Source organism: Schistocerca cancellata, chromosome 11 (assembly GCF_023864275.1).
Source record: "Schistocerca cancellata isolate TAMUIC-IGC-003103 chromosome 11, iqSchCanc2.1, whole genome shotgun sequence".
Lineage (NCBI taxonomy): Eukaryota > Metazoa > Arthropoda > Insecta > Orthoptera > Acrididae > Schistocerca > Schistocerca cancellata.
The window spans coordinates 124,449,476-124,464,417 of record NC_064636.1 but is presented as its reverse complement, the minus strand read 5'-3'; the positions used below and the strand labels follow the sequence as shown (position 1 = coordinate 124,464,417).

Sequence of the window (14,942 nt, the reverse complement as noted above, 5' to 3'; positions counted from 1 at the left end):
TTTAATCACGGCACGGGTTCTGAGTCCCAGCTTGTCAGTGGAGTAGGTGTGGTACTGTAGCTCCAAGCACAACAGCGTGCTGCTGTACGTCGCGTGGAAATGATTTGCGAGCCTTAGCACCATGGCACCACATACATGTCTTATGGGAGGGTCAGCATTCTGGTCAAACTGGAGACCCAGACATCACACGGAAGTCATTATGATGCAGCTCCATGCTTTAATTGACAACGTCGTTGTCAAGTAACAGTGATAACCAAGGACCATACTACAAGGAGTACGGATTGTTCTGCATTGTATCTGGCAGTATGGAAACTTTCCATCGTTGATGGGCTATAGGGAATGCAGTCGTAGATTAATCAGGAAAAAAATTGTCTCATACCCGATTCTGAGGGCTCCATTCTCATCATAAGATGTACCTGACACATATGCATCGAATCGATGTACGGAACACTGACCTTAGGACAAAGTTTTACGGCCAACAATTTCTGTATGATAATTTTCACTGCCAAACTAGAGACCCGCGCCAACTAATCACAAAGCGAGACGGAGCGAATGCTTCAGAGCCAAGTAAACAAATATTTTTATCCAATATTACGTCAGCAGACATGTACTTCCGCGCATCAAGCATTGCAGTGTGAGATGGTGGGATGCACACTGCCGGATGTAAGCAGAAACATTATAAAAATGCCACAACTGATAATGAGTAAAACAAAACACGTATTGTGAAGTACAAACACATGTTTGGTATTTGCAAAGACGGATTTCAAATAGCTTAAGTCATCGTATCGCGCTGTCCTTAGCCGTCGGATTAGCTGAAAGGGACTGAATAAGTGGACCTGCTTGACGGTACATTCACATTTGTCCATAGAGCTCTTCTTCCTGTGGGAGTTCTGCTTTCAGCTGTCATACAGTCTTTACGGAGAATTATCGCAGATGTCACATCACCTAAAGCAGATAGGAAACTCCCTGGCAGGTCAGAGTCGTGTGTCGGATCCCCGACGTTTCAAGTGGCTGCACTCTCCACTGCAGAGTGAGGATTCGCCCAGGAAGCAACTCCCGAGGCCTCTGGCCACTGCAGTGCCCATCCTTCCGGGAGCGCTGGTCCCGCCAGCCGTGCAGGGGAGCTTCTGTGACGGCCGGAAGGCAGCGGCTGAGCTACTGGCGGAAGTAAGGCTGCGACGGCGGCTCTCGGTTCCTGCCTGCCCAGCTCGATGTCTATTTTTATAAGGACGTCATATTCGCCATTGACTATAAAAATTGTTTTACAATTGCAGTTTCGGCGTTTTGAGCCATTTTGAAGTGGTAGTGTGGAAGATTTTGCTTCAGCTCATGACAGACATGTCTACATGTCAGCGTCTAAAATCATCTATAACAAATTTGAACAAGTCATTCATATCCTTAACATAAATATCACATGTTCACTCTCTTGCAATGCATACAAAATTCTTCTTTAAAGAAAAGAGGTATTCTGCGGCAAGCGCTGCAGTTCTGCTGTTTGATGTGCCTGAAACCACTTAAAACGATATAGCAGCACAGAACGGAGTGGATGAGCTGCAAGAAATAGTTATAATCGGTGTCTCACTCAAGTGCTCCGAAATCTAAAGATGAAATCTCGATGCGCTAAAATGCTAAAAAGACCAATGGATTTGCGATTGTTTGCTGTGTTACAATGCATCCTTTAAAGAATGAAAAAGTTCCAGGTTTGTGTCCCAGTCTGGCACAAAGTACTCATCTGCCAGGAAGTTTCTAATCCACTGCTGAGTGGAAATCCGTTCTGGATACTTTTAGCCGCGCGGGATTAGCCGAGTGGTCTCAGGCGCTGCAGTCATGGGGTGCGCGGCTGGTCCCGGCGTGTGTGTGTGTGTGTGTGTGTCCTTAGGATAATGTAGGTTAAGTAGTGTGTAAGCTTAGGGACTGATGACCTTAGCAGTCAAGTCCCATAAGATTTCACACACATTTTTGGATACTTGTACGTTCTTGCATAAACTATACATGCTAGGTTTCTAACTTTAACCTCGCACTTTGTGTGCTACAGGCGGCCGCTGTTGAGTGAACACCTGCTGCGCCATCAGCCGTGGAGGCTCTCCTCTGACGACGACTTCAGTGCGCTGTGCAAGGAGCGGCAGCCAGAGGCGTCGCAAATGTTCAGTCTGGCTGACGATCTGTACGCCCTCCATTCTGTCTACTGGTCCCGTGCACCCCACTGGTCCCCTGCATCCTACGAAGATCTTTTCAAGATTGTAGGTAAGTTTAATACTGGGGCCCGGCCACTTCACTGTTATGCGCTGACGACTGTTCAGTTGTTCGAGGAATGAGATTCAAATATCCTTCTGAATATGTAGTTTTAGCTCTTGCGTGATTTTGCATGCCACGCAAGGTAATCTCTGGTGCTCTTTCCAAAGTCAGTGTTTAGATTCCTCGGCAACTCTCCGTCTGGGTCTATCACAAGCTAACTACTTCTTTTCGATGTATTATTCACTTCTTCGTTATGGAAGGACTAAAAAAAGACTACGTACACAAAATTTTGGAGTGTTTAGAGAAGATTAATAAAAACAAAGTTTATGTGAGACATAGGTCATAGGTGTACCCTCCACCTGCTCGTGGCCCGTGAAGGTTTCGGCGCCAGCGATGTACAGAGGCTGTGTGATGTTTTGGAGACGTTACTCAAGTGCTAATGATAGTGCAACACACTCAAAACAAGTGGGTGTCTCACAAATAATGTTTGCCTAACAGGCGACCACCTCACCTGGGGTGTCCGCCAGTGTCTGGTACACTGAACAACTCGTCTCCCTCCCGTAGGAGGCACGCAGCACCTCTAAAACAGGGCCCATCCCACAGCACTTTGAACTCCGTCTCTGAACGCCAGTGCAGATAAGACCTTCATGCGTGTACGACACGTGCCTCATATAAAAAAGTGTTCCTTCTTATCTTCTATAAACGCTCTAAAATTCTGTACACGTAGTTTTTTTTTCAGACCCAGTCTAAGGCTTGTTTTAAAAATGGCGAATGGTTTCTGCAACTTAACGCCTACAGACAAGCTAATGTTTTGTCAATACTGTAACTGGTATAGTGTTCTACATTTCTCATCTATGATCCTGGCATGATACTGTTAGTATTTAGTAATTTTCTTTAACGAATAATAGTTCGATTTGTAACTGAACAGTTAATTGTACGAAATACACTGTTAATATTATCCTTAGAAATGTTAATACTATGAACTGTAGTAGGACTGAGGAAACACTGTATTTTCAGCTATCGCACCTGTCTGCTAAACAACTCTATTTGTTCGAATCACTATATTCTTTAAATTTATTATTTTAGTCTCGTTGCTGGACTTTATCTCTTACTCGGTCATCTATCTATCGTGCACCAGACATGAAACGAGCTGTAATCGTTCACTTCTTTCTTTGTAACTGTCTGATAGCTTCTTGTTCGGTAGGGGGTAACTCCACTTAAATGAGAGGAAGGGGAGACAGTGAGTTTGTGCTCCGTCAGCGGAAAAATTATTAATGCATGCCGTTGTCACTCTTGACCGCTTCAGGCAATCGAACTTGCAGGGTTTTCATTGGTAGTAAGCTGACTAATTAAGAAACTAAGGTGGTCGAAAAGGGTTACAACAGATAAGGAAGTAAGTTATCACAAAAATATCCGTATAGTAGAACCAGGCGCTGTAATACTGAGAAGAAAGGCCTTTCCAAAATTTCGGCTGTCGCCGATAATTTACTGCAGACACTCATAAGAATAATACTGGCACATAAAAGGAAATACGCATTGTTAGCAAGTTACTAAACAAGCAGACTCTTACCCCATCTGTTTCTAGACTCAGCTGCGCTCGGCAGCAAGTCTATAAGCATGACTGAAACTGTTATGGACACCGAGAACAAACGTGTGGGCTGTAGTTGATGTTTCAATTCCTCACGAGTGGCGACAAGATATTAAAGAATGAGCAGCGACAAGAGCTTGCAGAGTTGTGGACAACTAGCCGTTTGTCTGGAAGCTAACTTTAAGCCCGACATTGAAGATATCTTCAGGGGAAAGTTGTCATGATAATCCAGAGAGATCGGAGAGATCGTGGCAGTTCGGTCGAGATAGGGTGGGGGGGGGGGGGGGGAGGGAAAGAAGAAACGGGTGCGAATCTCTTCTGAGCACGTGGCGATGTTGGAGATGGTTTGCGACATCCAGCGGGCTGCTACAACGCCCCTGTCTGAAAGAGTTGCCCTCGCCACTATTAAAACCGTGGCGCTTCTCTGCCGGCTTCTTTACGCATCACTGTCCAGCAGAACTAGATGCTTGCCCACAACAGACCAACGTATAAGGGTATCAGGAACTGAGTCCTGATTTGCTGTCGCTGCCATTGTGTAAAATCAACTAAATCACAAATCCAAGCCTACAGATGTCACAAATACTCCCTGTGTGACGACTATTTGACCCAGTATCGCAGAACCAACTGGCCTACAATGAACAAAACCTTGGAACGCTTTTTCGTTCACTGATTAGCAGAAGTTGACCCAAACTACTGCAGCATACTGGAAGTTCGTGAAACCTCCCATGTTAACTGTGCCCAAATGTACAATCCTTGCACAACTGCATCATCTACACAGCCTCAACTCGAATGATCTAATAAGTATAAAGCAAACGCATTATTCACGACACTAAACTTACATTCCGCATCCCAACAACTACATGCATTCCATCCTCACCATCAAAGATACTGAGTTCAGATCCACAGTTTTCTACACCGTCATTCGAGCTCACCGTCATCATCTCAACAATTTCTTGTGTCGCACCCCTAACATGAAAGACATCCAGTTTAGAACCACTGTTTTCCACAACATTGAATCTCTTTCAGCGTCCACATATCGTCCAACAGATGACGATAACAGCCACAGTCACCTTCCATTTTAACATCCAAGTCACCTATTCCAAAAAGCAATCCAACTTTATCTTCAGCCACACCAAAACATCAGCTTAAAACGTATACCTAACCTTGTTTCGCCACATAAAACATCAAGACAAAGCAGCAGCATAGCATTCCATCCATATGTCTGTACCGTCAGCTCCAACGAGATCTTCATCACTCACATGTTATCTCAATGCTACAACTATACTTTAATGAAAATTGTTACAGTCTCGTAACACAGTCCCAGTCACTCTGCACTCTACGAAGCACAGGTAATTGCTACAACATACAATCAGACGGTACTGCCAATGGGTGCTTGTGAGATATCCTGATACCAGCACCTTATTCTGCAGATCAGAAACCCTGGGACTGGTGATACACATGAACAAAAACACTGCCACATTTTCCATAAACTGAACAATCTAATGAAAAAGGATTCATTGTCCTCTCATCCATAACAACCACACGTTACCAAACAACCTCAACAAGGCAGACTCAGTGCTTCATATCTTAAAGATATACTCACTGTATCTAATGACTGCTCGACATACAATGTCACACAAATACGACCACCATATCTCTTGGTCCCAGTTTAAAATACCTGTCTACAACGCCACAAAACGAATTAAATATAGCATTTACAACATAAGACTATACAGCCACACATTTTGTGAGCATGTGGGTTGGTGTTATTCTGTCATTCTGTGCAACAGATTAATCTGAGAGGTACCCTTTACCCTTTGGCCCCTGCAAGATGCAATTTCCACCCCCACACTACTACAGAAGTCAGACAGGCACTCCTAACGTTCTAAAGAGAAATGCCTGAAAAACTTTCAGCAATAAATACCTTCTGGAGTCGTCCACTGTAACGAAATGACACAAAAATTCACAAAATGTCTTACGTAACTAGTGGGATACTTGGGTACTGGAGTAGTGCTAGCTAGTGTAAGAAAAACATGAAAGTAACGAAAATTATTATTTATTTTGCAAAAATTCTGAGAAATCACAATAGCACTTTTAGTTATGAATTGAACACGTTATTTGCGGGTTCTTTTCAGAATGTGAAGTTACATCTTACGGATAGGATTCGCTAATGAAATTTTTATACAAAGTTTAAGATTGTTATTGACTTGGCAGAATGGCTGAGAGCTGCACCTACTAGACTTGAATAATTATCGGTTAGAATGTTGCTAGGTACAGTTGAGGCTGTCACGTGTGATATGCAGTGAAGGGTACTCGCTGGCAACAAATAAGATACCTCTCGTTCTATCTGGATTGACCTTCGCCAATCAAAGTCTCCCTACGCCTTGATGAAGTCAAGGACTCCTATTCACCCCTAGTCTATTGGCGTGCGACAGAGGTGCTCTCCCAGTGAAGTACTGAGGACAGACTTGTTCCTCGCTCTTTGAGTACATGTACGAGCGCGCACGCTCTCGTTACGTGTTCTCGCTCCAAGAGCAACAACGCAACGGCCCCTCTGCACGCCAGACGTGAAGGGGTATATCTTTCGATCTCTTCCATTACTCCTTCAGCTCAAGGCGTCAGAAATATCGTCTGCCAATCAACATTGCCCTTCTGAAACGGGAGAAAGACGTTTTGTTTAAGGTGACCAATCCGGAAATCTGTAGTATCGGTGTTTGGCGTTTGATGTCTCCCTGTGAAAATCTCTGAAACTGCGTGCTATGGGTAAAGAATGTGTAGGCTAACCGCTCCCACACAATGTAGCGGAATTTGCTTTTAAGCAGAACACGGGGTCGCCCTTTCACTCGGGCTAACGCTGTCTGCTCTACAGGCGATCACTGGCCCACGTAGATAGCTTGGGACCGGCCTCCTGGGGTGCAGTTGCCTCTCTCGAGCTAAAAGCTTCTGTGACCGTCGTGTCTGGAACGTATGTGTGTACGCCAGCCTCGAGTATTTCAACCACGGTGCGCACTTGCGATTTATTAGTTATTTGCATATCGTTTACATGAATTCATACAACGTTGACTTATCGAGTTTGGGCTCGAATGAAGCGTCTTTATGTGCAGAATATGATTGTGAGGGCGGAATATGTAAGCAATGAAGGAGACCACGACGCCTTACAATTTCAGGAAATTCTTATGAGAGGCTGCTCATGACTCCATTACTTTCGACCTCCGTCAAAAAAAAAAAACAACTCTTATTTCCTACTAGCTCTAGTCAAGTTGTGTGATATCATACTATATGCAAGTTTATATCCCACGGCTCACCTATGATTTAAGGGTAGTGTCTTTGTATACTAATCAAAACGTCATGGGACCGAACGTTGCTACTGCTTAAATTTAGATTAAAAATCATGAGTAATGATGGATGGGCGGATAGAGCTTCAAGGCACTCTTTTCCCCTGCTCCTAAAACCCTGAAGAGTCAGCAATGCTCAAAGGCATGAGAATGCAGAAGGTAATGGGAACCACTGGTGTCTGTCCACAGGACATGTGGCCTATATTTGAAAAGTGGTATGATGACTGCTCCATTGGCGAAATATTCTGCAATAGTCGCACATTCGGATCTCTGGGAGGAAACTGGCATGTGCCAGGTGTCCCAATGAATTATGTTTACTGTATAGCTCCTTGTCTGGCACATCATGCTTCTTTTGTCACTGTAAATCTTACTCAACAGCATATCTCCATTTGCCTCGATAACTTCACCTCTTGGTGTAGCCTCTGCTACATCAAAATCACTTAAAAACCCAAGGAATTATTACAATAGATACCACCAACCATTTCTCTCTCCCTAACTTCCACCATGGCACACATAAACATGACTGTGTGGTGGTACTCTCTTCAAAGGTAAGCTGGTTCGAATCCAGGTGATGGAAGAAATTTGCATTGCTGGTATTTCCCCAGTAATGGGAGGGGGAATTGAAGCATAAAGTTTCTCATCACCAGACCTCGTGTCAGTGTTCTACATTACATTACCTCTCCTCAGTGTATCATGACACACTGATGCCTGTGACACTGTTGAGGGTGACATGTGGTGTCGACGATACTCGCCTGTAGCAAATCGTCAATCGACCACCGCAGAGATGCTGTACACCTAAGCAGCATCGCCACCGCCTATGAGAAAGAAGTAGTAAGCCACTACTCCTGTAGCTTCGAGGCGCCACACACGACAAATATTTCCAGCTCTGCCAGTGCCTGGTACGAGTTCTGCCAGAGTCCAGCCTGAGTTCTGTTCTGTCTACGAGGGTATCAACAGTTCCATGACGACTGTATGGAAGCGACGAATTTCTGCCTTCAGAGTGCAGTGTCGGCGTAACGTCACTCAGTCAAGCCTAGGCCAAGCATGCACGTACAGAGAGTCGAGGGCCAACAACAGACACATATTTGGCACAGTTGTAGTAAACGTTCAGTGCTCATCATGTGCAGACTTGCACTGTAATGCCGCTCAGTGTTTTCAGCAGCTCCTGTGTAGTTGGACCCCAATTAATACCACACGTGCTCACACAGCCACAGCCACGAGGAGCTAAAGATAAGTGTATTGCTTTCCGAACAATAAGGGGCGTTCTGATCATTGACTGTTTCATTTATCTACTTGTAAATTTATTAAAAGCATGACACAACAACATGTGTGTCAGACGTGGATGTTAAGCTCTTAACGCATCCATTACAGTCACGTACACTCAACAGATAACTCCGAGTCACAGTTCTCTCACAATGCAAGGACAGTGCCCAATTACGTGGAGGAAGATAAGCGCTCGCAGTAAGGCGGTGGACCTGCTGCTCCATTCCTCTCTGCTGACATGGGCAGAGGACTCTCACTTCCTCGTATCTTGGAATAATCACGCATCCCCAGCTTACAACAAACTCAAATTAAGAAGACAGGAAACTCGACAATGTGGGGATTCCATCATTCAGCCATCCTCTGTACTTGGGCAAAACCCACTGAACGAGGCGATGCTGTGGTAAGCTGTTGGCTCCAAACTTGATTTTCGACCATATTTAGTTTCTCTGCGATGTCCCTACACAGCTTAAGGTGAATGACACGACGGTTCCTATGGATGGACGCAGCTGTCCTGCTTCCCCGTTCTTCCCAATTCTGGGTTATGCTCTAATAGCTGTTTCACCAACAGGATGTTAACCCCTGATCTTGTTTCTTCCTTCTTGTTTCCAAAAGCCTTGGTGGCCCCAGTGTTACTTTCGCCAATATAGCTTGGATCTCAGCGCTCTCAAAAATTTAACATTCCTTACAGTCTTAGAACACCTTGCACTCTGTATCATCTTTCCCGTCTCAGACGCAACCTCTACCAGCTGATTACATTGCCCTCTCTTCTGAAGTTCCTCAGACTTTGTCACAAATTGTAAACGTTCCATAAACGTGGGAAACAAAAGCAATTTTTCTCGCCTATCCTCTGGATACCTAGGCTTCTGGTGCGCCTATACCAACATGTCATACCCATCCTTCACTTGCCCGCCCCTTCTGTATCCTATTCGAGCGGAACTTCAGCTGGCTGGTTCTTCCTGTTCCAGAATAGTATGTAGACACTTACTACTCCAACCAGCTATAATCCTATAGTCTACGCCTCTTCAATATGTAGATGATCCCGCTTCCAGCCTCCTGACCACTGTCATCCCTCCCTCACACCTCCCTCTACCCTCATCAACTTGTCAATCATACTTCCCAGCCCACTCCAACACCTTGAATACCTACACCCTTTCTTTCCGGCACCTGCATCATACTGTATTACCCTCGTAGTACTTATTGGGAACTGACTGCCAGTGAGTTGCCAGAAGCATGAGCCTTATCTTCACCATAGCACCATCATCAGCTTCAATGTACATGTGTTTATGTAGAGACGCTATGGCTTTTATTTTTTTGAAACCTATCATTTTATTCATTCTCCCCAAAAAGCAGCAAAGTGTCCGAACCTTGCGCCCCACACGATAATGTGGTGGGAATGGAATGAATAACAAAGAAAATGGAGTGTTTACGACAAAGTCGTGCATTCGGCCTTTCACAGAATGTGCCTGTGTATAAGAATCTTTCAGAACTTATTCGTCTTACTGGGTATACATTTGCGCTCAACACGCCAATGGGGTATACATTGGATTACGTGTAGCATATATCACTCCTTTGATTTGTACTCTGAACAGGAATAGTGCTCGAGGACAACGACCATCAGGACTTCTCAGAATGCAGTAGGTAAAGCCGTCATCAAGCTGAAGCCTGGTTTGGTCACCACAGTGCTTCGCGAGCCATTGTCCTACTGCAGGTTGTGGTCACTCGCCGTCTTCCTACTTTTGAACTAACTTACCCAGTTAATAATTGTGGGACACAGTTAATTATTTGGTCTCCGAACAGTTCTACAGTTCCAACATTTTCGATTTCCATAAATCAATGTCAGAGGTGAAAGAAGAGATAAGTGACAGAAGGAATCTCGGGAGCAATGCCTGAATCCCAAATCTCTGGAGTTGTAATCCCACATTTATCCACTCAGCAGCTGAGGCATATATGTCCCAATTGCATTTATTGCTGCATTATTATCATTACACAAGGTACGAATGAGACGAAGTAATTACATTTTTCTGCGTGTTTTTGAATGTATGCAAACAGAGTATTAACAGTAAATCGTTCATTGTGGTAAAGGTACTTCCAAAATCGTCAGTTACTGTATTTTGTTGTGCTATTTCTCGACTATCTCGTGCTAACGAAACAAACTGATGACAAATATGCTCCATCACTTTTTTTTACGCTGCGTGATGGGGTCACTAAGTTCACGGAGGAAAGTGAAATATCACAAAGTCGAGAATTCAGCCTGCATCCTATTTCTTTGTACAGGACGCCTATGGAGTTATGTCAAAAGAGTATATTCTATATGGACGTAGTTAGATATAAAAAAAATACGTATCCAACGGATCAGTGTATGGACGATCACACCTTCCTCAGATATCTATGTGTCTCGCTGTCCCCATTGCTTTATTGCGGATCGTTCTAGTAATTCTGCTTAGAAAGACTTCTTCAACATTTGTGTCAATTTTCCATTAATCTTTCAACGTTGAGCCACATGAGGCTTTATTACTTTTCATATTCAGTTATTTGCGTGGTAAGATCAAAAGTTTGTCATGACGATTTCAAAAGGTTGTTGAGGTGGTAATGTTGGGATTTCGTGGTAACCAATTTAATGTGGCTTTAAATGCTGCAGAACCAAATGGAATCCGAGAATAAGTTGTTCATTAAGAAACCCACACACCTGAACAACAAAATGAGACTCAAACTCCTTGCTTCTACAACCACACAAGATCCGTGATTGCCTTGTCATGGAGCTGAGATACTGAAAACTTGTGTTGTACAGAGAACTGGAAGTTCCCATTCATGTAAGCTTCAAAAGAATGTGGTCGTGACAGGTATTATGATCACACAATGGCCCACATAAGGTGAGGTAGGTTCCTTTCCAACTCTTGCTGATAATGGGTACTTTCCTTAGACAAGAAAACAATATTTTTCCTGAGCAAACAGTGGTATATGGCACATTTATAAGTAAACAATACTCCTGAGCGAGACATGGCACAAGTCGCCACAACGAAGTACGGTAGGTTACAAATCGTTGCTCCACACCATTGTCAGATAATTCAGTAACAAACATGGGCCTAAATCCTTTCGTATTCATATTTTTTCCGTGTGGTCGTGCATTGTTGAAGAAGATGCTTGAAGTCCAACTACTCTTTTGCAAATGATTTTCATTGGAGACTGCTCATCTGATTAAGAGTGGGTGACACACGTTTCTTGTCACTTTTTATTGCTTCCAATATGTGGTCTGTCTCTGAGGCAGCCTGAAAATACAGGACATTTATCTCAATCACGCATGGCTACTTTACGAGGGGGACTGAGGCAAATGGTCTCATCATGCCTTACACAGTTTTTCCTATCTGCGGACGTTCATGAACCCACGAATCCTCCACTAATCTCTCCTTTACAAGATGGATTCGGAACTCAAAGACTGCAGTGCTGAAACAAAAATATAATTCTGATAACATTGTTTTTTTCCATGCAGGACTATCAATAAAACCTATTTACTTCCTTATTTTTACTATGTCAAGAGCGATGCAGGGACTTCTTGGGCACCCTGTAGATGAAATAGACGTGCATAGTAACACGATATCTGTCTTTGTTAATACTCTTACTTTGTGTTGACGTGCCGCCTTACATAGCTCTGGGTAACTGAACCTGGGTAATGTGGGTAAACAACGCCCAGGCTCGTCATCCAGAGAAGACTTTGGATTCAGCTGCCTGCAGTGTACGGCCACCACCTACTTGCTGTCGTTTTCTTGCAGACGAGGAGTGGCAGCTGGAGGACAGAAGCCACGATACGCTCTCCGTGGACACTGACTGCGTGCAGCTGTTGGTGAACGCCCTGGACCACCCCACGTGTCCGCTGGAAGACCTGCCACTGGAAGCCGTGAAGCAGCGCGAGCGGTGCCGCGAGCAGCTGTGGGACGACGTGGTGCAGAGGTCGCCCCACATACCCGTCACCAGCTACCTGGCCTACACGCAGAGGGTAAACGTCAACCTCTGTCTGCTGGCCTGGATGGCGGTCAACTCGTACGGCATTTGTCAGGACGTCCCGTTTAGTATGATACAGTCCGTGCACGATGCTCGCTGCTATTTCGATAGTCCTGACGATCAATCATGTCTGCAATCGAACGCTACAGACGCCATCTGCTCTGTTTCCAGAGCTATTCTGTTGCTAAAGTGTCGCGACTTTTCCTCCATCAGGACTTCCCATAATTGTACGATCATTCTTTCCGGAGTTGGATTATTCCGTAGTAGTAGCAGTGTACTGTATCAAAAGCTAACAGAAGAAACACTGAACTACAAAAACAGTTTAACCAACGCCACCTTGAAATACAAGGATTTCAAAATAGACAGCTTGAAGCCTTTAGAAATATCATTTGTATTGGTAAATATAATTTTCCGTTTTTCCACTGCCGGAGTATACATGTACCTTCCCCAGTTACGTAACTTGCCTGGAAAGATATTCTTGTCCTTTCAGATCACGTGCATAACCCAGATCCTGTGTTCTGAGGTCGTGTATCGTATGGCAGGCGTCCCTGACTTACCTACAGCAGTGCTGATAGACAGCGCCCTCACACTTCTCAGCTGTATCTGGCTGAACTCATTCTGCTACCACATGTATTCTTGTGTTCGCCATCTCTGGCTTCCTAACCAGCTACTACCTGCTGAAGTAAGCCAGTTATTCCGTCGTGAGGTGCTGTATGTGTTTATAGCGTGGAGTGTAGTATGTGTGGCAGCCGTTGCTTTGGAAAAGACGAGTAAATATTACCTGATCTACAGTCGTATGGTAGTCCTTGCAGGGATTTCAGTGTCTGTGGCATTCAATTTGATTTGTCTCGGACTGCTTGGATACATGTACCTACGTACTCGGTGCTCTATGCGGCAACTCAAAATTGTTGATAAGAAGAAATTTGCCTCAAAGAAGCAATGTCTTTTTATGTCAGTTAAAGCCATTATATTAAGTGGAATAGGAATTATTATTAGAATTGGGTTCCACCAGGCTCAGGGAATAGCGCAGTTTGTATACTATATGCATCTAGTTACGATGGTGCAAGGACCAGTGCTCTTCGTCTGTTTCGTTTGCAATGGAACGACGCTCCCCCTACTGAAGAACAGGATACTTCTTTGGTGGAACCCAACCAACATCCCTGCAGGTCTAGAGCTGTGTTCGGCAGCCGAGAGGAATCTGGCCAGGAGAAACAATGAACAGTCTCCCTTTTCAGAATCCTCGCTGTAGCCTCCTTCAGTATTTTTCGCAAATAACTCTCTCCACACTACACTGCATTAAACCCAGCAATAAAATTGACTCTACCTGGTATGACAATATCAGATGTCATTAAATCTGATATCGTACAGCCAGTACTTCTCTTTCCTAACGTCTCCTTCATTTATAACTGTGTGCTTATTTGTGAGTGGTAGCCTCTGTCTACCTATTCTAATGCACTGAGACTACTTACTAAAATTGTTGGGAAATGCTTCGTGTATACAACAGGCTGCCTCAATCACACGGCCTGTTATATACAGGGAAAACGCAGCACGTTGTCGGAGGAATTCCCGTTCGTCAGTGTCATCTACCGCGGCGATGGTGCATTTCTGGACACATGTTCGTCGGACGTTTTTTCTCCGTTTTCCTTCGAGGATCTGTCTTTGCAGTTTGTCGGTTTTATTAATGTATAATGTATGATATTAGTACATAACATTATGTCTTAAACAAGGAAATTTTCCATATGTGTGTGAAAGATGTACTTTTACACGATTTGTAATTCACGTACCATGACAAGAGACATTCAGATACTTATAAAATCAAAAGAGAGGGGCCAATGAGTGAAGTGGTGTGTGCATGAAAGTGTAAATGGGTTTGTTGAGCTTATTAGTGGTTCGATTACATAGAGTGGCTCAAACAGGTATGGTAATAAAGTAACACATGACTTCTTGTGTGAAATGTGGCTTGAAGTGAACGCAAAATGTCGAATGGCAGAGTTATATGAGATTAGCATTATTGGGTTTGTGAGACAAGATGGTGATTTGTTAAGCTAGAGGTTTGTAAGGGTACTATGGCAGATGTTAAAAGTTAATGTTCCATGTGCCACTCTTGGGAAAGGAAGAACATTACTTAAAGGCGTATTTACAGAAACAGTACTGTGGAAGGATAAACTTGTGCCAGTACTGTGAGTCCTGGAAAACATGTGCCATAGTAGCTTCACTAGAAGCACACAGTACGCCGAAATTGTTGTGATTCGTAATCAATAGACGATCTCCCATTTGTTCAAATAAAACCTGAGCGAGCAAAGTAAAGGAGTGTCTGTGTGAATTTAGTATCCAGCCCAACTGAAAATCCTGTGATAAATAGTACTACGCGGAGCGATTTTCGGGAATTGTGAAACTACAGGCATCATCGCGCGCTTAGCAGGCACCCGCAGTGTTAACCGCGATTTCCGTACTGGACGCAGTGGAACCAGAGGCCGCAGCGCCACGAGGGAGGCAGGTGCCGGGTGCAGCCCGCCTGGCCGCAG

At 44.2% G+C, this 14,942-nt stretch overlaps 1 protein-coding gene across 1 annotated transcript in view; it reads left to right on the top strand.

Annotated features, from left to right (window-relative positions):
• LOC126108321 (uncharacterized) overlaps window positions 1–14,705 on the top strand; it is a 66,296-nt gene extending 51,591 nt beyond the window's left edge. The window contains exons 3-4 of the mRNA XM_049913540.1: window positions 2,036–2,244; window positions 12,189–14,705. Coding sequence (XP_049769497.1) covers window positions 2,036–2,244; window positions 12,189–13,666 — 1,687 coding nt within the window. The 3' untranslated portion in view covers window positions 13,667–14,705. The remainder of the gene's footprint in view (window positions 1–2,035; window positions 2,245–12,188) is intronic.
• Window positions 14,706–14,942: the final 237 nt, after the last annotated feature.